This window comes from Chelmon rostratus, chromosome 10 (genome assembly GCF_017976325.1).
Source record: "Chelmon rostratus isolate fCheRos1 chromosome 10, fCheRos1.pri, whole genome shotgun sequence".
Classification (NCBI taxonomy): domain Eukaryota; kingdom Metazoa; phylum Chordata; class Actinopteri; order Chaetodontiformes; family Chaetodontidae; genus Chelmon; species Chelmon rostratus.
The window spans coordinates 27,887,691-27,911,265 of NC_055667.1; the positions used below are offsets into that span (position 1 = coordinate 27,887,691).

The window sequence follows — 23,575 nt, forward strand, 5'->3', positions numbered from 1 at the left end:
ATCGACACAGAAGCGTTCCACAACACACATGTTATTTCCGGCAACTGACACGGAGTCAGATTATACAGCGGGATCAGACCATTGTCAGGCACAAAAAACCGAGCTCAGATCAGCTGTTAACAGGAAGTACTTTACATTAGCCGAAGGAGAAGCAATGATGGAATGTTTTAGTGGAGGGACACCACGTAAACAATGCCAGAAAACAGTGAACTGAAAACGCTATTGTTACGTCCCCAGGCCATGCGCTAGCTTTGACAACGAAAGTACAACCGCCACTTAAAGTTATAATTAGTTACACAAAATGACTTTCGTAATCTTCTAAACTTTTGCCATATGTCAAAAACTGCTTGTTCATAAAAGTATTCGCTGGGACTTTATATTAACTACCAGCTGTTTCATGTCCGATTCAGTCCGCAACTAACGTTAATGATTGCGTGAAATGTTTACAAAACCCATCTAAAACTTCAGTCAAATGCGGACAGAAGCTAGCTAATTTATATGAATATCTCACGAGTTAGCCAAATTACTTATTATTTACTAGTTTTGGAACGAGTTTACACTTAGATTAGAGCTTAGCATTAGATAAAACACGTAAAGCCATTAGCCAGCGCAGCTAAAGTTACTCATAGTTAGCTAAAGCATAAGCTAACGTTAATGCAACTCACAACACCACGATGTAAGTTAACACGCGCCGGCAGTACGTGACTTAATTCAGTCGCACAGTTGCGCTAATAAACCTCCAGTTTCAGTAGTAAGTCGGATCTTGGGGTTTTATGTCAGCATTGCGCTTAAATGTTTGGCAAATATATTCAGAATGCGGTCGAGAAAACATCGCGTACTCACCCCCTGTGTTTCGTTCCTTGTGCGTATTTAAACTACCGGTTTCAGACTCGCCAGCTCCTCCAAACCTTCCCCTCGCCCCCTTGCCCCCGGCTAAGCTACCGCCTCGATAACCGCTTCGCCAGTTAACGATCTAAATAACGGGCGATTGGCAATGTAATGTGGTATAAGTTGCTGAAAATATAACGAAATTAATAGTCTGCACTCCTTATGTGACAGTATTCAAAAATAACGTAAGTCACGTAACAGCTAACGTGTATACTTTGCTCACAACCACAGTGTTAAGTCATGTTAAGTCATGTTTTAACTCTGTTAGCATGCTGAGCTAACTAGGCTGCGGTTAACAGGACTTCCTGAGCTAAACTTAACCTATTCAATTGTAGCTGCGCCAAGGCCGTCCTTTACTTTAGCTAATACATTAGCCGCTAGCCGACAGAGCCAGCGCAGTGTAAGCGAAACATGTAGGCGGTAATTACTGTAATGACACTGAAACGTACGCTTTATTAACCCAACACACACTCAGGATGAGTGTCTCGCCAATGACTGACAGCGTTTTTCATCGAAGTGAAAATTCTGTGTTGATTTATTGTAAAGTTCGTTTGTGTTTTATTCTGTCATCTGATGCTTCAACTCCTAAATCTGTCTCATGGCCAAGCAGCTAAACCTCTCTGAGATCTTACTCCATGCTAAAACACATCACTGTTCCAGCTGCTTGTCCTGTCTGTGATAAGGCCAAGATCAAACCACATGAGATGTGATTAAAACAGCCGAGGTCTGTGCTGACAGCCTCTTCATTCTGGTTAACTTCACCTCTGGAACTACTGACCTCAACATCACCAGAAAATAATATTGGTATTACTATAGGTATACTACTATGACTACATTCATGATTGTTTGGCAGGACACACTCTGATTGGGACATTTGTTCTTGTAGAGTTCCACAAGGCTCTGTATCGGGACCAGTGTCTTTTTTATGTACAAGCTCTCAGTTAGCAATCTTCTGTGATATAAATATACACTTTGATTTCTATGCCAACAAAACTCTGATTTTAAACTTCTGCTCTGTCAGGAAATCCTTATTATCTCTACAATCTTTTAGGAAGGAACGCTATCGCAGGTCCTTCATTCCAACAACTGTGAGATTATTCAACAGCGTCACTTAACGTAAGACTGTGTTGATGCCATTTCCCATAACATCACAAATGTTGTGTTTTGCACTAATGTTATTTATGCCAACATATGCTCATATCCTTTACATACATTTAGTTTTTGTTTGTTTTTTTTAATTGTTTTTGTATATTTTCTTCTACTGTGCAATAGTATTAAAACTGTATTTGCTATCCGTTTGGCTGAAGCCAGCATATATTTTTTAAAATTCTTGTGGCAGAAGTATTCTCATACTCTTGATGTAATGTATGTATACACAACTGTTTTTCTATTTTTTATTCTTTATACTTTTTTATTGACTCCTTTGATCCTCCTCTGTCTGTCTTGTATTGTTTGCCGCATGTAACAATTTAAGTTACCCGGCATGGGATTAATAAGGTGTTATCTTACCTTTTCTCTTATCTCTCTTATTTTAAACACACGTCATCTAAGAGGCAGCTACATTAGATGAGCAGTTCTGATGTTTTGTTTTTTCAATCTTTGATTATGATCTTTGCTTATTGGCATAAAAAATGTAATTTGTGATATTTTGCATCTTATCCTGTACAGTATATAGAAGTATATACAAGTATCCTGTGCTGTGTTTGTGTGTGTGTGTGTGTGTGTGTGTGTGTATTTTTTACTGTGCAATAGGACACTATTTTTTGCCAGTATTTTTTTATTATTCTTTGTATGTAATGTACATAGCCTTCAATAGTTGATGTTGTTTTGTATCTTTTTTATTGTCTATTTGTTCTTCTTGTTCTGTTTTCTGCCTCTCCTTTTTTACTCTGCTGATTGAATGATGAGTGAATTAGGATCCAGAGTTTCTCACTCAGACAGAGCAGACAGGAGACTGGTGTTTACTTTAACAATTTAATGAATGTTCAAAAAACAGGCAGCGAGCTAGTCCAAACTTGGCAAAGAGTTCACAGTGAGTCCAGAAGGCTACTGGTCCGGGTTTCTCTGGGAAACAGACTGGCAGAGTGCACACACCAACAGGTGATACTTGAACACCTGAAGAAAATCAGGAAGTCTGATCACAGGCAGGTAACAAACTGACGAAAGCATTTAGCACAGCCTTAAGTCTGTGTTAACACACACACAGCTGTGCTCAATCGTAGAGGAGGCTGGCCCGACCTGTCAGCCACGCCCTGCACTGATACAGACTCAAATTAGACAAACTGAGCAGGAGACAAGGAGACTGCACATCTCCACTATGGGATAAATAAAGTTTCATCTTTATTTTACATTTGCCATAGTTTGTTTTTCATCATAGTTTTTGTAAAGACTACTGAGACAGCTGTAATTTTGCAGATAGATAAACCTACCTTATTCTGAACCCGACAGGTTTCAAAGAAGTGTTGAAATTTTACACTGTATATAGACTGTATATAGTGTAAATATGCTGTATATAGACTGTATAGACAATGTATACAGATGATGAGTAGAAGTTGAAGCTTTCAAAAATACATTTTCTGAAACAATTTCCTTGGACATTTTAATCCGTACAGTAAACTACAGACACATTTCTCATCATTTAACTACCACTGAAACTATTAGTCGACTAGTTGATTAACAAAAAGCCAATATTGATAACTGCTAAATCATTTACATCATCATGTAATGATCCAACCATCTTCAAGTGTTCTGAAGTACTTATGAGCATTACTGACAGTTAAGACAAGCAATTTTAAGACATAAATAATGAATGAGCTATGTGAATTTGTCATTATTATGATTTTACATACTGAACAAATCACAGAGTCATTAAAAATTAATTACTGGATTAACCACTAATGAAAATAATCAGTGCTTGCAACTTCACTGACCTTTATTGAACCTTCAAACATTTCACCCAGGACACATGGCTGTTTTTTAGCAGTCAAGCTGCGTTTTATTGAGTAAAAATTATGTATAGGATGCTATAAGTACACAAACATTTCCACTAACAATTCAAATAAAGTATAAAAATAGCAGAGAATCTGTTGTTTTAAAATGCTTAGGTTTATAAAAAAGCAAAACAAATCGTCAGATATGATTCTGATGAAAGATAAAGAACAAAAAGGTTTTAGGAAACGTCGAAACTGTTCTCAGATATCATTCACGCTCAAGCCTACAAATACACACTCAAATGGTTTACATCTACATAACACAAGATATCAAAAAGCTATTGATTAATACGCTAATTAAATGCTCTCTATCATACTGTAACATTACAAATGTCAAGCAAGCTTTATACTATGTTAATATACGTGTACTGTATGTATTCTCTATACAAAAAGTCTTAAAGCAGTTACAAAAAGAAGAGAAAAAAGATTTTTTGCGTACTGTTTTCAAGCAAAACATTCAACAAGTTCAGCAGTATTAATGAAGCATGTAAACAATTACTTTTTGGCTTTTTAAAGGACTTGAAAATCAGACTAAGAGAGGTTCCTGATGGCACTTTAAGGGGCCTTTTGAGCACCGTGGAGGAGACTTACAGTTCTAAACGTTCTTTAAGGACGCTTGTGCATTCTGTGTAAAAAAATAATGCAATTGGTCAAACAAGAGAGTTCAGACACTTGTAAACCTTTCTATCGATACAGTACGCAAAACACTGTGTAAAAATGTTCCAGTGACAAAAAGATATATGTGCGTGTGTGTGTGTGTGTGTGTACAGGGCACGTGGGAGCAGAAAGCTACAGTATATATTCACAGAACAGAGATCCTATAGGAGGAGTGACGCACCGTTGCCCCTTTGTCTGAGGTAATGCCCGTTTAGGATGATTTGGTGACAGCCGACAGCATTTAAAAATCTTCCAGTTATCAAAACAAAGCAAAGAAAAAAAGACATTTCAGAGGAAAACACTGAGTTTTTCTGAATTTGGTCTGTTGAAGAGGGCTGGTATCCAAATAAACAGCCCAGTAAACAACATGCTAGTGCTTCAGCGGACAGTATGACAAGTCATCGTACACTTTGGAAGTTTTATCATTATTAAGGAGTATTAAATTCTACATTAGAGGAAACAATGGCAATGAATGTGCACCACACGTTCACCCTCTTGTTTTCTCACTTTGAGGCTAAACACAGTAACTTCTTTCTACATGCTGCATGCCACAGCACGTGCACCACACAGAGCAAAGACCAGCATCAACCAGCATCATACAGATGATTTTCATGGCGGTCAGATTTTTAGAAACCATGAAACTCCTTTAAACAAATGCAGTCATACTAGTTTACAGAAGCATTGCATGTTCACCAGTGTTTCCCACCACGTCTTTACACTCACTCTCTCCTGGATCCATCTGGACCTTTACCAGGACCTCCAGCATGTGGACACACTGGCAGTCAGTCATTACAGTAAACTAAAACATTTTTATTTTTAACACAACATCTAAACATCTACAGTAGGATGAATGCCGTCACTCTTTAATTCTTACCTGTCTGGAACGGTTGGAAAAGACAAAAAACCCATTCTCTGTTTTTGCATTGGCTTGTTTCAAGTATTTGTACGTAGCTATCAGGGAGATGTCGCTGTGACAGTAAAACAGGATAACAACAAGCTTCACACTATCATACAAAAACATCTGGATATAATCTTATAATCTAATATAATGTTTTTTTCTTTCTTTTTTAAGGAAGCGATTTTGCTCTCATGAGCTCATCTCAAAGAAAAAGACAAAAAGTGAAATTATTGTTTTGTTTTTTTCAACAAACAACAAAAAAACTACAAAAATGAACTCGTCTAGACGTGAAGCTGAACTCCTGCTTCATTTCCAGGTTATCTGCGGTCCACTAGCTTCACTGCTGTAGTTTCCCACAGTGGGCTTCTTTCATTTAGATCACATGAGATCACATGGGGCTCCAGGTTATTCTTTCACTGGTCTTTGGAGAAACTCAAACATGGTAATAAGGTTTTCTTTCCATATTTGAATCTAAACAAATACCTACTGCTCTACTGTCAAGGAAAAACTCAGCATCTCATCACTTTTCCAGAGGAAAGGGATCATTTTGTTAGCAGTGAACAACTACAGCCCCCACGAGGCTTCACTGCACTGAGTGCGAACAAAACAATGATCGTTTTGTCTCTGTAAGAATGAACAGATGCTCACCTTTTCTGATCCAGTACAGCTGTGGATGTTTATCACCTCAGAATTTGGACAGAAACCCACAGTCACATGTCCGGGCCTTGCGGACGCATCGATGAAACAAACCCTTTTGAGAAGACACATTCAGGCAGAGGCTTGCGGGGCAGCAGGGAGCCTCGAAAGCGAGCAGAGCTTCGGCCGTCCACCTCATGACTTTGGTTCCAGTGAGCTCTGAAGTGTTTCAGTCCAGGTGAGCAGCCGAATCAGCAGCCTGCTCGTCGCACACGTCGAGCGTCGGCTAACGGCGGGACGAGCGACCGCTGGAAAAAGTCTGATCGGAGCTTCTTGAGAAGCTGCTCTGCTGCTCTAGTTTCTAAAACTACTGAGTTTAGTTGTCAACTTAAAATCGCGCCTTCCGAAGGCATTTTAACAGAAAAGAGATGCCGTTAAAATCACTGCACAGGCCGAACGTTATCGAGCAGAGCAGAAGAGTCGGGTGTCGTCTTTTGTCCTTTTAACTCGGCCGAACCTCCGCAGAGGCGAAGCAGCCTGCCGGCCTCCGTCATGAATCAGTGACACTGATTGGCTGCAGTTTCATGAATCAGACACCCGACCTTTGACCTGCATCTCTTTCTGCCAGTATGGGGTAGTGATAAACCACAGGCAGGGTGCTCACCCTCGCTGTGTTTGTGAATGTCTGTGTTAGTGTGTGTTATGTGCTGCAGTGCATCATCACCAGCCCCCACAAAGGGCGGGACACAGTCTAACAGCTACTGTTTCCCAGCTGCACTGACTTCCAGTGAAACTGGCTGCTTCAGAAAACTTCAGCTCTTTGTAAAATTTGGTTGGTGGCAGATGTTAGTTGGAGCCAGCTGGTGTTTATTCAGAAGTGGCGTTGGTTTGCTGGTGATGGGTGGGGTCTATTCGCAGGCGAAGTAGTCTTTCAGCGGTGCGAACAGATGCCTGATGACAGGGACGCTCCAGGACCGGCCCAGGAGTTTCTGTCTGGCACCGCGGCCCATGTTGGACACGTCTGTGTAGTGGACAGGGAAGCCAAAGATCCTGCGGGGTAACCGATACACACTCGGCGTTAAAATCAGCTCAAATCAAAGTGTTCTTTTCAACTAAATCACTCATGCATTTGATTTTAAAAGCTCGTCAGTAATGAATGTGAAGGCTCTTCGTCGTTTGCTGCTCACCTCTCCAGCTCCGTGCACCACAGTATGTCCTCCTTCCCATTCATCAGGACGGGGAAGTGTTGATCCTTCCCTTGTTTGATGGAGTTGGAGCGGGTGGTGATGGTACGCACCTTCCCAAACTGGAAAACAACAAACACACGGTCAAACAAGTGCGACCACGTGCAGCCGCGAAGAGCGTCTTCATTCGGTCGGCGTCAAACCTTCGCGACTCTGCCGTGCTCCAGACAGTCCTGCAGCTCCAGCTTGTCCATCCCAGAGGCACACAGAGGCCTGGAACAGGGACGAGGAACCACTTTTAGTCTTATATTCTCTATAACTGCAGTCATATATATCAGCAGGTTTCTGAGGTGAGTTTTTCCTCCTACCTGTTCATGCCTGGCAGGTTTCCCCAGAAGTACCGGGCGCGGTGAGCTGCAGACACCTCGATGGCATCGATCATCACCGGGTTACACTGAAAGAACACACACAGTCATTCATCATGAACTCATCACAGAGATGAAATGATTCTCAGGCTCTTTCCTGCTTTTAATCTTTCTTTCTTGCAGTGTCTCACAGGAAACAACTACTGCTGGATCCAGAGGGAAATCATGGTTCACAAAGTACAGGTTGTCATTCTGAACCACATCTTCTGGTCTACATGGACGAATGAAAGACATCTCTTTGGTTAAGGGACGTCTCTGGTTCACGGCTGCGATATTTAAACCTGTCCGTACTCTACAGTCGGCGCGGCTCACCTCCAGGAATCGTGAGATGTCCCTCTTGTCGTTGACGCCCATGGCGACCACGTTCTCGAACATCCAGAAGAACGGCCGGTCCTCTCCTTCTTTGGGCTTGGCCTCGCTCAGCAGACGGTAAAACTCGAAGAACAACCTCCCTGTGCCTTCTGGAGCAACAAAACGCCATCAGAGCGCGAGAAAACATCCTGTTTCAGTTCTCTATGTAGACTCCTCCCAGTGGCCACTCCAGATCACATTTTAAAGAGAAAACCTCCCACAGTCCACACTCATGAACCATTCATGCCATAAAATCAAGAGCAGTGAGCGTTTTTATATAAAGAGCTGTATCCACAGAGCAGGAAAAGATCAGAAACAGTCTAAAATGATTCAACTAAACTCAGAATAAAGGAATTACAGTGATAAGAGATTACACTGGACTTTAAACTCTTGGATACACTGGTCTCTAGATGAAGAGTAGTGTTTGTGATCTGTGGTGTCGGCTGCAGGTCTGGGATGATCTCCTCTGGCAGGTACCTACCATACAGGCCTTTCCTGGCGGGGTTGACGATTGACAGGTCGTTGCAGGGACTTCCTCCAATCACCAGGTCGAACGGACCCCACTCCAGGAGCTGAGAGACAGAACAGCACCATCAAGTGTTAGAGTGAGGGAGTGAACGCTGCTGCAGGAGTAAAACAGCATGACTCTGGAACAGACACACGTCAGTGAGGAACCGATGATCTGCTTTTTTATGTCTTCTTCAACTTTATGAAAGACTTAAGGACGAGAACGATCAGATATTCAGGTTTATTCAACTTTTAATGGATGCAGATGTTTCATCTTACATTTGGAATAAATAATAATAATTATTGTTACTAAATACTAGTACATATTATTATCAGTATATATATTACTATGTATTGGTATTTTTATAGTATTAGCAGAAGCAACATTCTAGCATTGCTGCACAATAGATATATTTCTATATAGACAGTTGCTATTTATTGTAGCATAATACACATCATTAACATATTTTCATTTGCATATTTCAGATTGTTTATTACTTATGGTTGATATCATATTTAATGCTAAAAGGAATAATATAATGATCATGAAATACAGTAAGCAGTGAAGTCACTGAGGCTGTAACTAACAATTATTTTCATTAATCTGTTGATTATTATCTAGACTGATGAATAAAATGTTGCCATGCCAATAAAGTATCTGCTTGAGGTTTCTTTTTGCCTGCCCCTCTCACCAGGTGTTTGCTCATGAGGGAGCTGTTGGGTCTCTGTAGGTAAAGAGTTTGGTCTGTACCTGCTCTAAATGGAAAGTGTCCTGAGACAACTTTAGTAATTTGGTGCTATAGAAATAAAACTGAATTTTGCGTTTCAGCATCTTCCTCAAGTCCTTTAATCACAGTGAGGTTGCCAGGCAACCAGAGGAGATGCTGCTCTGGGCGGATAAACTGTCATTTATCACAAAATAAAACCAAAATCGTTGCTGTTACATCACACACATGCTGTTTGTGCACAGATTAAACAGATGGATGACAGGTGGAACTCATTCATTAGTGAGTTTTCCAGGTGTTGTTACACAAATCTTTGAACTTTGGATCTGCTTCCAGTCTTTATGCTAAGCTAGGCTAATTGCTCCCTTGCTCTGGCACCAAGTTTTGACACACAGACATGAGATTGTAATGAATATTTACTGGATTGCATGTTTCCCACAAATGTTGACTATTCTGCTGTAAATCTTCTGTAGAATTAGACGTTTTCAGAGTGTTGGCGTAACATCTGTCTGTGTGAGCGAGACACAGAGCTGAAGGTGAGACACGGAGCTCAAATAAAGAAACAAACTATCAGCCAACACGGGAGAGTTTAATGTGCGCTCGATTCGTGTCCCCTGACATCTGAGACGCCTTCACTGACAACCAACCGCTCGGGCCGCACCGGTGGTGAGGTACGGGGGCTGCTGTGAGAGTGACACGATGGAAGACAATCAACGCTTCACACAAGCAAACACACGCCGTCTTTTCTCATACTTCTCTCAGTACACGTCTATTCTGAGCCACGAAAGAGGCAAAAGACGCTTTATTCAACACAACTGTGAGAAAACTGAAAGCAGAACAGGTGGAAATGAAAGATACGCAGTAAGAAATAAGTCTGATCTGCTGTGAACCAGGCAGAGGAGCCGACACACCAGACAAACTGACACTGAGTTTTTACACAAAGGAGGAAATAACTTTACGTTTACTGAATTAACTGCACAGAGAGGACAAATAATGACAGCGTTTCACACAGTTAATATTCTCCCAGCGTACAGAACTCTGTCATCTTTTCAGGGAGTCTGGGGCTGCAGGTTTGGTTCTGGAGGACGGAGATCTGATCTCAGTAAAAGTATAAAAATGCCAGGTGTAACCAGGTGTAAACAGATCCAGATCCAGATCCCACCGTGATACCAGGTGGAAATGAGGTGCAGGTTTATGGTAAGTTTTTTTCTTCAGTGATTCAGTACAACCCTGTCTTCTATGAAAGCCAGATGTTTATTCTAACATGAATATTAGATCAGTGTGTTTTGATGGAGTGTAGAAAAAGCTCTAAACTGCCTCTTGAATATGTTGAACAGGTCTGAGGTCTGCTGTCGATGGTTTTTGGTGTTAAACGTTCAAATGAGGATTTTTGAGACATTTCGTTCTTACGTTTTTCTTTGTGATGTCTCTGACATCGTGGACGTACTGGATCTTTCCTTCATGTCTGACGACGCCCACTGAGATGGAGTCCTCGCACACCTCTGATGCCACGTACTGGTCCACCTTAAAACCCAGGTCCCTTAGAACCAGGTAGCCTGGAAACACAAAGCCACACACACACACATACACACTATGAATGATGACCTGCTGCGTTACATTAAGACATCAGTACAGATGAATTTATTCAGTGTCTGTCTCTTATCACACACACACAAACACACACACACTCGTCCTCACCAGTGGCAATGCCGTCAAACAGGGAGAGGACTCTGATTGGTCGTCTCTGCTCTGCAGGGACTGCTGGGTAAATCTTTGGTTTCTCCTGTAGGACAAACAGGAGAATCACATTTTGGACATGGAGGAGGCCTGTTAGTGTGTCAGAGTGTTGAGTTGAGTGAGTCGTTGTCAGGATTTTAAGCTTCGTTCTTTCTGAAGGAACATCAAACCAAGTCTGCCAAATCTGTCGCTGATGAAAAATCATTGTTGTTGTTGCTCACAACACGATAAAACGTTTAGTTATCTTCAGTCTGACGCAATCGAGTTTCTTCCTCAGAAATATTCTCATGAAGTCCACACAAGCTTCTCACTCGTTCTTTGTATGAAACTATGAGAGTCTCACACAGACAGTCTGAACTGCGGGGCTGCTGTGCTGGATCACGGTTCACAGTTCAGGTGTTTGCTGACTGCCTGAACGCTGGTCCTGACTCAGCTTGTCCTGACAAGTCTGGCTGTGGCCTGCGAGCGTGACAAATCTCCTCTATTTGACTTCAGTGCATTTCCATTCATTGTGTTTGAGAAAAGGGTCTCAAACAGGAAACAAGAGATAAAACATCAGAGAAGAAAAGATGGAGAACGGTGCCTTTTTGCCTTGTTGGCCTGTAAAGTGAAACGACGCCTCTGTCTTTGTTCCCTTTTTACAGCGTTTCCTTGAATCGTTTATAGAGGCACAACCACACGAAACCACCCAGTGATTCAGAACAATACAACACAATAATCACCCGACAGATTTATCTCAGCACCTGCAGGCTGCGTATAACAACAGATATTTACACACACAGATATGTGGAGACACATGACTCGTGCTGTTTCCCCACACAGATCATTAAACTTTTAGCAAATCTTACAGAAATTTCTTAAGAAGAACAAAGAACTCACAAACTCCTGTCCGTTGTCGTTGGCGAAGAACTCCTGCAGCTTGAGGCTCCAGTCGTGCCGTCGCTTCAGGACGCCGTACTGCAGCAGCGGCTGGCACATGTAGCATCGCCACGGGTCCAGGTGGCGAGCGTTGTTCGACGCTCCGGGATCAATCAGGATGTCCAGACAGTCCACGCAGAAACACCTGGAGGAGGGGTGAGAGGGGGGGGGGGTGAGTGTGTGTGCGTGTGTGTGTGCGTGTGTGTGTGTGTGTGACTGTGTGTGTGTGTGTGCATGTGTGCGTGCGTGTGTGTGCGTCTGTGTGCATGCGTGTGTGTGCGTCTGTGTGTGTGTGTGTGCGTGCGTCTGTGTGTGTGTGCGTGCGTGCGTGCGTGTGTGCGTGTGTGCATACGTGTGTGTGCGTACGTGTGTGTGCATGTGTGTGTGCATGCGTGTGTGTGTGCGTGTGTGTGTGTGTGCGTGCGTGTGTGTGTGCATGTGTGTGTGTGTGTGTGCGTGTGTGCGTGCGTGTGTGTGTGAGTGCGTGTGTGTGTGCATGTGTGTTTGTGTGTGTGTGTGTGCGTGTGTGCATGTGTGTGTGTGCGTGTGTGTGCGTGTGTGTGTGTGTGTGCGTGTGTGTGTGCGTGTGTGTGTGTGTGAATGTGTGTGTGTGTGTGCATGTGTGCATGTGTGTGCGTGTGCGTGAGTGCGTGTGTGTGTGCATGTGTGTGTGTGTGTGTGTGCATGTGTGTGTGTGTGTGTGTGCATGTGTGCATGTGTGTGCGTGTGTGCGTGAGTGCGTGTGTGTGTGCATGTGTGTGTGTGTGTGTGTGTGCGTGTGTGCGTGTGTGTGTGCGTGTGTGTCCTACCTGCAGCAGTTGGCGTTGCCGCAGAGCAGAACCTCGCGTCCTCCACAGCAAACGGTGCAGTAGGACTGGTAGCCGTCGTCATCGTACATGTAGGACATCTCCAGGTAAACGTCCTGATGTCACACACAGTTACTGCAGCTTTAGTTTGACATTACTGGTTTCTTTTTTGTCACATTAGTTTTAGACCAATCAGACACTCACCTCCTCATATTGAACAGGTGTGTGTGTGTCAGTGTGTGTGTGGGAAATCATTCTGGGCTGAACTGCAGCTGCTGATTATTTCATTTGAGTCTTTGGAAACTTGTCAAAACTCTCCTTCTTGTGGTTGTTATTGTTGTTTTTTGCGTTGGTCTCGAGCGGTCTCATCACTCCGAGACAAACGGCTGAATAAGGTTTTGTTTACCTTGCATGTTTGGCACAGGCCTCCTTCAAACAGCGGGTGGAAGGTTGCAGCCCTCATCTTTCCACAAGAGAGACAGAACTCTGCCGAAACACACACAGACACACATGAACGAACAGCGGACAGCTGAGAGCGTGTGACGCCGTCAATAATTCATCATCGCTCACACACGCGCGGAAACACACCATGTGAAAGGGTGAGACTTTACCTTCTATACTTCTTTTATTCTTCAGAACTTCATTCACCATTTGTTCTGAGAGAAAAACATCAAAAAGACACATTTCTTATTTTCCTGTAACGCGTGTGTCACAGCATCACTCCTCGCTTTAACAGACAACCTGCAACTGCTGACATCAGCATTTTCAAGTCTTTAATTAATGAGCTGAGAGAGACTTTAGCTCTGCCAGCAGCCATATTCAATAAACACTTCAGTCCTCAGAAGTTACAGAAGTTACAGCAGTCTGAGATAAAACTAAACTTTGCATGCAGCGTTTCGCAGGCGTACACTGAGTCTGACTTTGGACCTCTACCTCGGCTGTAGGACTCCTCGGGGGCGGCCTTGCCCTTACAGAGGCTGACTCTGGGCCGCTTGGCGCTGGGGAAGTACTCTGGCAGGGACACATCGAGGACCTGGTGGTCCAGAGGGTTGCTGTCTGCAGGAGCACAGAAACAGAGACCGGCTCACTTCCAGGCTAAATGTCAAATGTGGATGCAGAACACTTGCGACTAGTTTGTGACGGACGGTCCGGTGCCGCGGCCCCGCTCACCGGTGGTGTGTGTCGGCTTGAGTCCCTCCTCTCCTTTGGGCAGGAAGCCGCCGTTGGCCCAGTCCAGCATGGGTTTGACCTGGTCTTCTGGATTGTCCGACTCGCAGGGAGAAAACGTCTTCTCTGCGCGGATGCTGGCCATCTGTGTAGAGAGACGCGACGCAGCGTGAGGCCATGTGACCCAAACTAAATCTCCTACAGAGAGCAGTATAGTACACATCAAAGTCCTGCATGTAAGATCTGACTTGAATAAAAGTACCATCAGCAAAATGTGCAGCAAAACATGCACAGTCTGCAGCAGAGCGCCCCCTGTCAGTGATACAGTGATATATATTATACTGATTATTATTACTGAAGCATTAACACGTTGCATTCAGTTGAATGAGACTAAATCAATGTGAGAGAGAAACCAGAGCGTGAGGGGGGCTGCAGTCCAACACACACACACACACACACACACACACCAGTCACTGATGGTTTGTCTGCCTCTCCTCAGAGATCATCCACAGAATGAAAACTGGGTTTGGGAAAATGAAGCGTAGAGAATTTAAAGATATCAGGCCTGAGCAACAGTGAGACACCTTTCTGACAAATGGACCAGTGCGAACAGTCCTGATGTGTTTCAACATTGTCATCGGTGGTGCAATCACATATTTCCTGCTGGGCCCCCCCCCCCCCCCATAGTGTCTGTCTGTCTATAATCTGTGCAGGAGACACTCGTTCAGTCCTCTCCGTGATTGTACTGACGGGATGAGATGGAGTAGATAGCGAAGAGGAATCCCTTTCAGACACACATCTGTGTTTGTTTGACTTGGCTACTGGTACACACACACACACACACACACACACACACACACACACACACACACACACGCACATACACGCACACACACGCACGCATGCTGTGGTGTAAACATGCCTAAATGCACTTCCAGTGAACCAGTGTGTTCTTGGCAGAGAAACCACACAAGGTGTTTTTACAGCGGACACATAATCAGCCACTGACACCTCACCAAACACACACACACACATGCACACACAGGCAGACACACACACACACACACACAGGCAGGCACACACACACGTCCCACATTTCTAATGCACTGGGTCTGACTTCACACTTCTTTCTCTCCTCTGACCTTTAGCTGATCACAGTTCAGAGCAGATCCTTGGTGCGTCTTAAATAACGATGCTCACAGTGTTTGTGTTGGATCATGTTGTGCGTTGTGCAGTGTAGTTGTGCGTCTGCTCCATAAAAGATAAGATAAAATTTGGGAAAAAAGGAGACCAGGGGCCAGGAAAACTGACTCCATCCAGTTTTTCTCTTTTGCACATCAGTATGATCGTCTTCTGTCAGTGTGATTTTAATCAATCAGAAGTTGATTCTAGACATTAAAAGCAATTTTTACTACTTTGAGTAGAACTTTAGTAGTTGCAGTAGTTTAAAATGTGATGCCTCCAGCACTGCGAGGTTTGATCCTGACAATCCCTGCTATTATTTCTTCTTTTTCATCAATAAACGCGGCTTCGAGTTGGCAGATCAGCCGTCCAGTGGAGCTGCAGTGTCCAGCAGGTCTGCCCACACTCATTTCATACATGCAGTGAAGACTGAAGGAGTTTAATTAAAGGAGTTCACTGTTTGCTGGTGAAACTGAACTTCTCTCTATATCAACACGTCTGACTCCAGTGAGACACATGCTGTCTTCACTCAGACTGTTTGTCCAGAGGAGTCCAGAGGAGTCCAGAGGACGGACAGAGAGCTTCATCACACGCAGCAACAACGATCAGCTGAAGATCAACATCAGCATCAGCTGTGAAACGTGGAGGCTTCACACACATGTTCAACCAATCAGCTCAGTTCAAGATCAGAGTCACTGATTCAGGATCTGAGAGACGCTGCTGAATAACGAACAGGAAAGAGTTTCTGCGGGACATGATGATGTCACAGTGAAGATGACCTTTGACCTGATGGGTAGAAAATGTCATCACCTCATCATTTTATCCTCTGAGACGTTTTCATCCTGGAGTGAAGAATGAACTAACTGAGCTAACCAAGTGAACAACTGTGAAGATGGAGTGGTTTCCATCCCAGAGAAAACTGCTTCGTACACGGCCTCGCCTCTTACCTCCAGCGCCTGGAAGATAGCTCTGCGGTAGGACGCCAGCTTGGTGTAGGAAGCCTGACTGAAGAACTTGGGGAAGGCAGTGATGGAGTCCAGTTTGTCTGCTGAAACCTGGAGAGAAAAACGTGGCATCAGAGTCAGAGTTCATTCAACGTTTATTTAAGTTCTCAGAGAAATGACGGAGGGCCACCTCCCTTTACACTGATGCTGAGACACATTACAGGCAAGCAGCTGTCCAAGAGGTTTCAGAGCATCCAGTTTTAGGTCACATTCAAGGGTCAGGGGTCAGGGTCAGGGTCAGGGGCAGTGGCGTGCACAGACTTTTTGAAGGGCAGGGGCAAAAAGGACTTCACTTGAGCATGTGTTTTGGTGTCCAAAAGGGCACTTTAGCGCGCGTTTTGGTGTCCAAAAGGGCACTTTAAAGCGCGTTTTGGCTCCCAAGAGGGCACTATAGTACGTGTTTTTCAACATTTGGGCCCCCCCTGTGTACGCCACTGGTAATACTAAAAGCAGCTCTGATTTTTCCTTCCTCACCTCCGAGAACTTGCCGTCTCCAAACCACTGCAGCCACCTCATGCCGTGATTGGCCTGCCGTTTGCCGGTGGCGCGCCACGTCACCACGATGCCGGGCCACCAGGAAAAGCCCTTGATCTTCCCCCAAACCAGCTCGCCGATGCCAAAACCCTTGTTGTCCTGGGAGGAGGGGGGAGAATACAGATGTAGGAGGCAGAGGAGATGGAGAGAGAGGGAGGGTAAGGTTTGATTTAACGAGGTGACCGAAGGCTGAGGGCGGGAAAGTAGATCTGTTGAAGAGTAAAGTTACTGGTTTGACATTTTCCCTTTCCTGACACAGCAGCTGTGGAGCAAAGAGGAGAGAAATAGTTTGATTGATGGTTTGACATCTGATATCTGTATTATGCAAAAGCTGAAAAACCCCTCGTCCAGTTCTAGCAAAGAAACATAAGAAGGAGGAAACTGAAAACAACGACGTTCGTTTTCCACTGCCGGGAAGCTTTCCCGTCTTTGATGGAGAAAAAGGTGATATTTTGGAAGAAGCATCTATTTTCTATTAGCTGCAGCTAAAGCTAAAATAGAAGAAGGGAAAGAAGGCAGTAAACAGAGTGAGAGGTGAGAGGAAGAGAACGGACGAAGGTGTCAGATGAAAGACTTTTGGAAGAGCGCTCTCCTTCTCGGACCACCAAACCAAACGTTCAGCAGGAGAGAGGAAGAGAGACGAGAGCGTCGGCCAACATTTAAAATCTGAGAAATGAATCTTCATCTCACGGCTCAGCCCGACCTTTGACCTCCTACAACACGAGGATTTAATCAGGATTAAATGTGCAGAAACCGAAGGGTCCACCTTGGCTTCACTCTTCACTCTTCACCTGTCTGAAAACACCTTGTTTGCTCAGGTGTTTCTTGTATTGCTGCTGTTCGCTTTGCACTCGAGTCTTTTTGTGGGCAGAACCCTGAAAGAAAACCTGCAGACACGCATTTTTCTTCCTGTCTGTCTCTCTGTTGGAAGTCGTGTGTGCTGGTTTAGCGGCACAGCAGTCGGGATTTCTGCGCTTGCAAACAAATCCCAGTTGAGCTCGGGCAACGTGATCCTTCAGTCCGCCTTAAGAGAGGAAAACCCATTAGGCTTTGTCCTGGAGTCTGAGTCCATTAAAGGATGCTGCGCTTCACCGAGTTCAGCCCGAGATCAACATACACAAAAACACACGTGAGAGAGTACACACACACACACACACAAACACACAACACACACACACACACACAACACAACACACATGCAGAGCTGCATGAGTATGCACAGAGAGTCTCCAAACACACACACACACACACACACACACACACACGCACGCACACACACGCACACACACACACACACACAGACTGGTGGTCATCATGACTGAATGAAAGTATTGATACAGAGCAAACACAGCCAGACTGTGTGTGTGTGTGTGTGTGTGTGTGTGTGTGTGTGTGTGACCACCTGCACTAACACAAGGCCAGGTGGAGGAGGCTCTGTGGTCTGTGCAGGGACTTACCCTCCTCCTCTTTCTATCACTGCCAAACCTCCACTTCCTCTTTTTTAAACATTCTGTCTCTCCGTCTGACTCTCTCTCTCTTTTCTCTCCCTTCTTCCTTTCTGAACCCTTTTTCCTTCTCCTCAGTTCGCTACGACTCCAGAGAGCTTTCAAGGTATTCATTTATATAATATCTGAACAAACAAGAAACCCTTCAAAGACTCCACAAACCTTCAAGGCTGCACGATCCTTCAGACTAGCTGCATTAATGATAAAAGGATGGATTTAGAAATGTTTAATTTCCATCTTCATCTGGATCCAAACCAACACAGAGATCATCATTTGACTTTTGGAGGAAACTCACGGCTTCGCACAGATATTAAAACCACAGCTTACATTGTACTCCGGCTGGATTTCGACGCTGGACGAGGTGCTGCTGCTCTGGGCCGAGTCCTTGGAGTCTTGTTCCATCAGCTCCAGACGGGGGGCCTCTGGGACCCCGCCGGACGCAACGGCAGCCCCCCGAGGACCACCACCATACTGACAGAGAGAGACAGAGGGAGGTTCATTACACTGACAGGAATATGTTAAAACTGACCTGAAGTCAGAGGAAACGACACGTCTGTGACATTTATTTAGTTTTTTACAGAACTCCATTCACCCCCCCCCCCCACTCCAGTGTTAACTGTGGTGTTCAGTGTGTTTTCAGAAGCTCTCTTCACCCGAGGACAAGCCCTGACGAAAACACACACACAAACACACACTCAAACACACACCAACCCCTCACACACACACACACCTAACACACACCCAATCACACACCTAACACACACCTAACACACACCTAACACACACCTAACACACACCCAACACACACCCAACACACTTAACACACACCCAAACACACACCTAACACACACCTAACACACACCTAACACACACCCAAACACACACCTAACACACTCCTAACACACCTAACACACACCCAAACACACACCTAACACACACCCAACACACACCTAACACACACCCAACACACTTAACACACACCCAAACACACACCTAACACACACCCAACACACTTAACACACACCCAAACACACACCTAACACACACCCAAACACACACCTAACACACTTAACACACACCCAATCACACACCTGAATGGAAACACCTGCAGGTTTAAATGGAACACAGCGCAGGTGAAAAACACTTTGGTTTTACTGTTTGAAGAAAGGACTTCTGTCATCTTCAGGTACACTGACGTGTCCTCAAGTCAGCCTTCAGCACCACTCGAGTAATTCTTCACTATTATTCACTAAATTGGCACAAAATAACATAAACTTTTCATAAGTACACTTTATGATTATTAAAAGTACTTGTAATTTACTACACTTTTTAAAAGTACACTTACGTACGACTTATAATACACTTCAAATAAAGTATATTTTTATAAGTACTTTGAAATCCCACTTAAAGTGCAGAACTAGTTTATTCATTTTAAACACATTTAAGCAGAAAAAGTAAACTTTTTAGTTTAGTTTGTGGAAGCTCGTATGACGAGGTGGAAAACTTGTACTCATGTAGAGACGATGAAGAGTTTTGGATTTTTAGAAAATGTATTTTAAGGGATGATTTGTTTTGGTTTGGATGCAGCGGTGCAGCTTTCCCTCCATCTGTTTGCTTCTGCACCACCAGAGAGCCAGAAAAAGTAAAAATAACAGCCGACCAAACCGCGACAGCCGAGAGAGAATGAAAGACAAACAACGAGCGAGTCCTCTGCAGGATACTCACTGAAAACACTTCCTCATGCTGCCTTTTCTACTGCAGAAGTTTTGTGATTTGCACGACATTTGTATGGAAACATAAACAGAGGAAGAGTGAGGAAGAGCAGCAGCACAGACGGCGACTTCTCAACAGGTGGAGTTTAAAGGACAGCTGATGTGTTTTTACGGCCCGGATCGTCAGCAGACGCCGCGTCTCTCGCTCACTCAGCAGGATGTGGCGAATAAAAACGAAAAGTCCGACTGACTGAACCGTCTGTTCTAACTTTCCTACAGCAAGCCTGGAGGGTCAAACCAGACACGTGCAGGTAAGCAGCAGGTCGACAGCTTCAAGGTTCAGATTCACACACACACACACACACACACACACACAGTGTTTGAGCAGCCAAATGGAAAAAATCACCTGGTTTAATGTTTTTAATCATTATACAAATCTGAAGAATTCACATCTCTGCATGGGATAAAAAACTGGTGGAGAGTGTGTGTGTGTGTGTGTGTGTGTGTGTGTGTGTGTGTGTTTACCGGTAACGTGCTGTGCTCCTGTTTGCGGTTTTGTCTCCGAGGTTTGGTGTGCGTGTGCGGCGTCAGTCCGGCCTGGAAGATGGTTCTGGGTCGAGGTGTCTGTCTCAAACCCAACTGAGATGCTCCTGAGGACTTGTCCTGCACACACACACACACACACACACACACACACACACACACACACACACACACACACACAGACACACACACACACACACAGAGTTCATACTTTCCCACAGAGAATTGACTGACATGCTCTCACTGGAGTGACTGTGTGTGTCTGTGGTCGTACCTCGCTGTAGGAGTCCCAGGTGCTTTCTTCCTCCTCAGACTTCTTCCTGCTTCTCTTCCTGTTTCCCCTCGAACACTGGTTATCATCTGGAAAGAGAGAGGGGGGGGGCAGAGAGAGAGAGAGTGAGAGAGAGAGAGAGAGAGAGAGAGCACACCAACAGAAGGTTTGACAGATGGCAGAAAAAGAAACTCAATATTTTCATGAGATGAAGAGCAGAGAGAGAAGCTGTCGTTTCGTCTCTGTGGCCTCAAACAGAGAAGACAACCAGTCAGTCACATGACTTCAGGCCAACTGCTGTGTGAGTTTTATTTGGGCAAAAAACCCTCCAAACAAGCAAGAGTGTGAAGCCGGCTGCTGTACAGGCCTGACGCCGTTTGTTTCAATCTGTTTTGGTCCAGTAACACTGAGGGACCGTGTGAAAACACTTTATTTCTTACAGTTCAGTTTCCTAATAATTTCTGAGGAACTCATAATAAAACTATGTCATGATTAACTTCATATGATAATAAGAGCAATCAATATAACTGTGGAAAAAGATGCAAAAGTCTGAAACTGAAGCAGTTGTGGATTTCAAGAAATTGCTGTGAAAGAACTGAGCCACTTAAGTTCATATTTAATCATTCACTTCTTATTGGAAACGTTGCTCTTCATAAATGTTGATTCGTCAGCGTTTGAGTCCAGAAGCTTAATGTTGTCGCATGTTAAGCAGGTCTGCAGAAAAAGACTCTCTCTCACCGTCATTAGTAGGAAATAACTGAACTGTTGAAATACATTTCCTGTACAGTTTATCTCCCCTCACAGTCGCCCTGGTGTCCTAGATGGTGTCTTTTTCCTGGAAATAACTGACTGGAAGAGCACGTTTTTGGAGACTACGGGACAACTACATGACCGTGGACACAACGTGCTGCATTTTAAACTCATACTGCTTTCAGTTATTTCAAATAAAACGAGAGACGACGCACAAACTGTGTCGCCGTCGAAACGCTGAGCTCCTGCACACCTGACGTGTTACCTGACGTGTTACCTTGAGGTGAGGCGGCGTCTCCGTTCTGCTTGGGACTGAAGGGGGAGGGCGGTTCAGCCGCGGTCAGAGGGCTGTTCTCATTGGTCAGCTCCACACCACTGTTGTTCTCTGATAGGCCCTCAGCTGGAGGAGTGTCTCCGTTCACCGGCGCCTGAGGACAGAGCGACGACAGGGAAGGTGACCGGCTGACCAAACAGAGGATGATCAGACGATCAGATCGGGTTCACTGATAACGAGCTCAACTCCAAACCTGTGTCCATCACTTAAAGTGAGACTAAACTACGTCTCCCATGGTGCATTTCAGCGAGGAACATCCAAACAGCAAGTTTCAATTCTGTTACAGAAGCTGGGGAAGAGAGTTCAAATGATTTAACCTCTGGATTCAGGGTCAATTCTGGTTTGACTGACTCTGATCCAGGCACGTCCAGACTGGATGGATATAAGGGCCGCGTGGCTGTTCTAACCAATCAAGAGGTCGGCTAATTATCAGCTGAAGACTGAGATCAGCTGATTGAAGGAGTCCAGCCTGGTGTGCTCCTCCTCGGTTGGAATGAAAACCTGCAGACCCTTTCTGGAACAGTTTGGACCGGCCTGCTCTCATCCATCACAATCCAAAGATGGTTTCTCAGGAACGAAGCTAAAATAACAAAGCTGATGGTCATCATTTAACCTATAATATTGTTGCATTCTGCAGGAAACTCTTGTGTTTCTATGATGAGGAACATTGAGATATTATTAAAAAACAATTTATTCTATTTTCTTTCTTTTATTACTGTTATTATAAATGAAGCCCAGACATCCAGCAGCTGCTTAAAGAAGCTAACGAACAATAAAGAACAATGACTTAAAGGCTTATCAGTCAGATGTGGTCCAATCAGAGACAAACAGGAAGTGTTGCCAGGGACAACAGAACTCCACACAGCCTTCACCTGCCGGCCCACCCGGAGCTGAGGATGATGACGCTGTGCTTGATGTGCCGTCTGCACAATCAGTACAGAGACGGCGAGATGACATCAGCGCTCAACATTCCCCCAAACCCCCAAACCTCAGATAAAGTCTGTCAGTCTGTCCATTAAACGTGTTTGATGCCTGCTATTAAACTGTCACACGCTATTCCTGTAATCATGAGATATTAACAGCAACATGCATAATGCTAAGCTAAGTGTGGAACCTGATGAATCACAGCTGAACATCCCAAATCTTCTAATCCCCAAAGTGCCACAGATGATTACTTTTGACAGCTTTTGCATCGCCGGTTTCCAAAAACCTCTTGGAGGATTTCCAGCTCCAGTAGTTTGTGCTGGCTAACACAGCTGGTACACACATATTGTATATTGCATACTTTTGACCTGTGACATCTGACACAAAGCACTTTGTTCAAGCTACATCCTGCAAGCAACTGGAAAACAAAGAATCAGGATGTTTTTGTTGACCACAGTGAAGCTTCTGCTGATCAGACAAATGACTTTGAAGCTAAAGCTGCAGGGCACGAACGTCTCTGAAACATGGAGCCAGACCCTCCCTCCCTGTTGGCTGTTGTTTTAATTAAGGAAACACATTCTTGAGCTAGCGTGAGCAGCATCATCGGGGTGAAGAGAGGGCCTGAAGGTGGGCAGGACAGCTTTTATACTGTTCCTCTCTGCATCACTTCATCTCTAACATCATTGAAGGTGAAGGAAAGCTGCTCCGCGACACCTGCCAGGTGAGTTTCTGTAGCAGTAGTTATGGATAGCACCTGGTACTTTTTTTGGTTTTGTTCCAAGCTAGCTGAGCCCCTCTTTATATAAATTTGGTGGGGGCTAACCCTTTAAAATTGAAATCAGAGGCGACAAGAGACGTTTGTCTACAAAAGGATCCAAATATTATGTGTCTCCTATTCGCCGTTTGGAGTAAACTTAGCAGAGGAGC

At 44.4% G+C, this 23,575-nt stretch overlaps 1 protein-coding gene across 3 annotated transcripts in view; it reads right to left on the reverse strand.

The window, feature by feature from the left end:
* Nucleotides 1–3,864: 3,864 nt before the first annotated feature.
* The window catches only part of dnmt3bb.1 (DNA (cytosine-5-)-methyltransferase 3 beta, duplicate b.1), a 33,880-nt gene continuing 14,169 nt past the window's right edge, over nucleotides 3,865–23,575 (reverse strand). For 2 of the 3 annotated variants that reach the window (XM_041945105.1, XM_041945108.1), the window contains exons 3-22: nucleotides 21,668–21,818; nucleotides 20,644–20,729; nucleotides 20,352–20,489; nucleotides 18,442–18,585; nucleotides 16,550–16,708; nucleotides 16,019–16,126; nucleotides 13,893–14,034; nucleotides 13,656–13,778; nucleotides 13,334–13,378; nucleotides 13,129–13,208; nucleotides 12,726–12,838; nucleotides 11,878–12,061; nucleotides 10,960–11,044; nucleotides 10,672–10,817; nucleotides 8,511–8,601; nucleotides 7,991–8,139; nucleotides 7,622–7,707; nucleotides 7,457–7,526; nucleotides 7,257–7,375; nucleotides 3,865–7,119 (exon numbers count right to left, since the gene is read on the reverse strand). In XM_041945105.1, the coding sequence (XP_041801039.1) occupies nucleotides 6,978–7,119; nucleotides 7,257–7,375; nucleotides 7,457–7,526; nucleotides 7,622–7,707; nucleotides 7,991–8,139; nucleotides 8,511–8,601; nucleotides 10,672–10,817; nucleotides 10,960–11,044; nucleotides 11,878–12,061; nucleotides 12,726–12,838; nucleotides 13,129–13,208; nucleotides 13,334–13,378; nucleotides 13,656–13,778; nucleotides 13,893–14,034; nucleotides 16,019–16,126; nucleotides 16,550–16,708; nucleotides 18,442–18,585; nucleotides 20,352–20,489; nucleotides 20,644–20,729; nucleotides 21,668–21,818 (2,361 nt within the window). In that variant the 3' untranslated portion in view covers nucleotides 3,865–6,977. The remainder of the gene's footprint in view (nucleotides 7,120–7,256; nucleotides 7,376–7,456; nucleotides 7,527–7,621; nucleotides 7,708–7,990; nucleotides 8,140–8,510; nucleotides 8,602–10,671; nucleotides 10,818–10,959; nucleotides 11,045–11,877; nucleotides 12,062–12,725; nucleotides 12,839–13,128; nucleotides 13,209–13,333; nucleotides 13,379–13,655; nucleotides 13,779–13,892; nucleotides 14,035–16,018; nucleotides 16,127–16,549; nucleotides 16,709–18,441; nucleotides 18,586–20,351; nucleotides 20,490–20,643; nucleotides 20,730–21,667; nucleotides 21,819–23,575) is intronic. The other variant, XM_041945106.1, reaches the window with a different exon arrangement.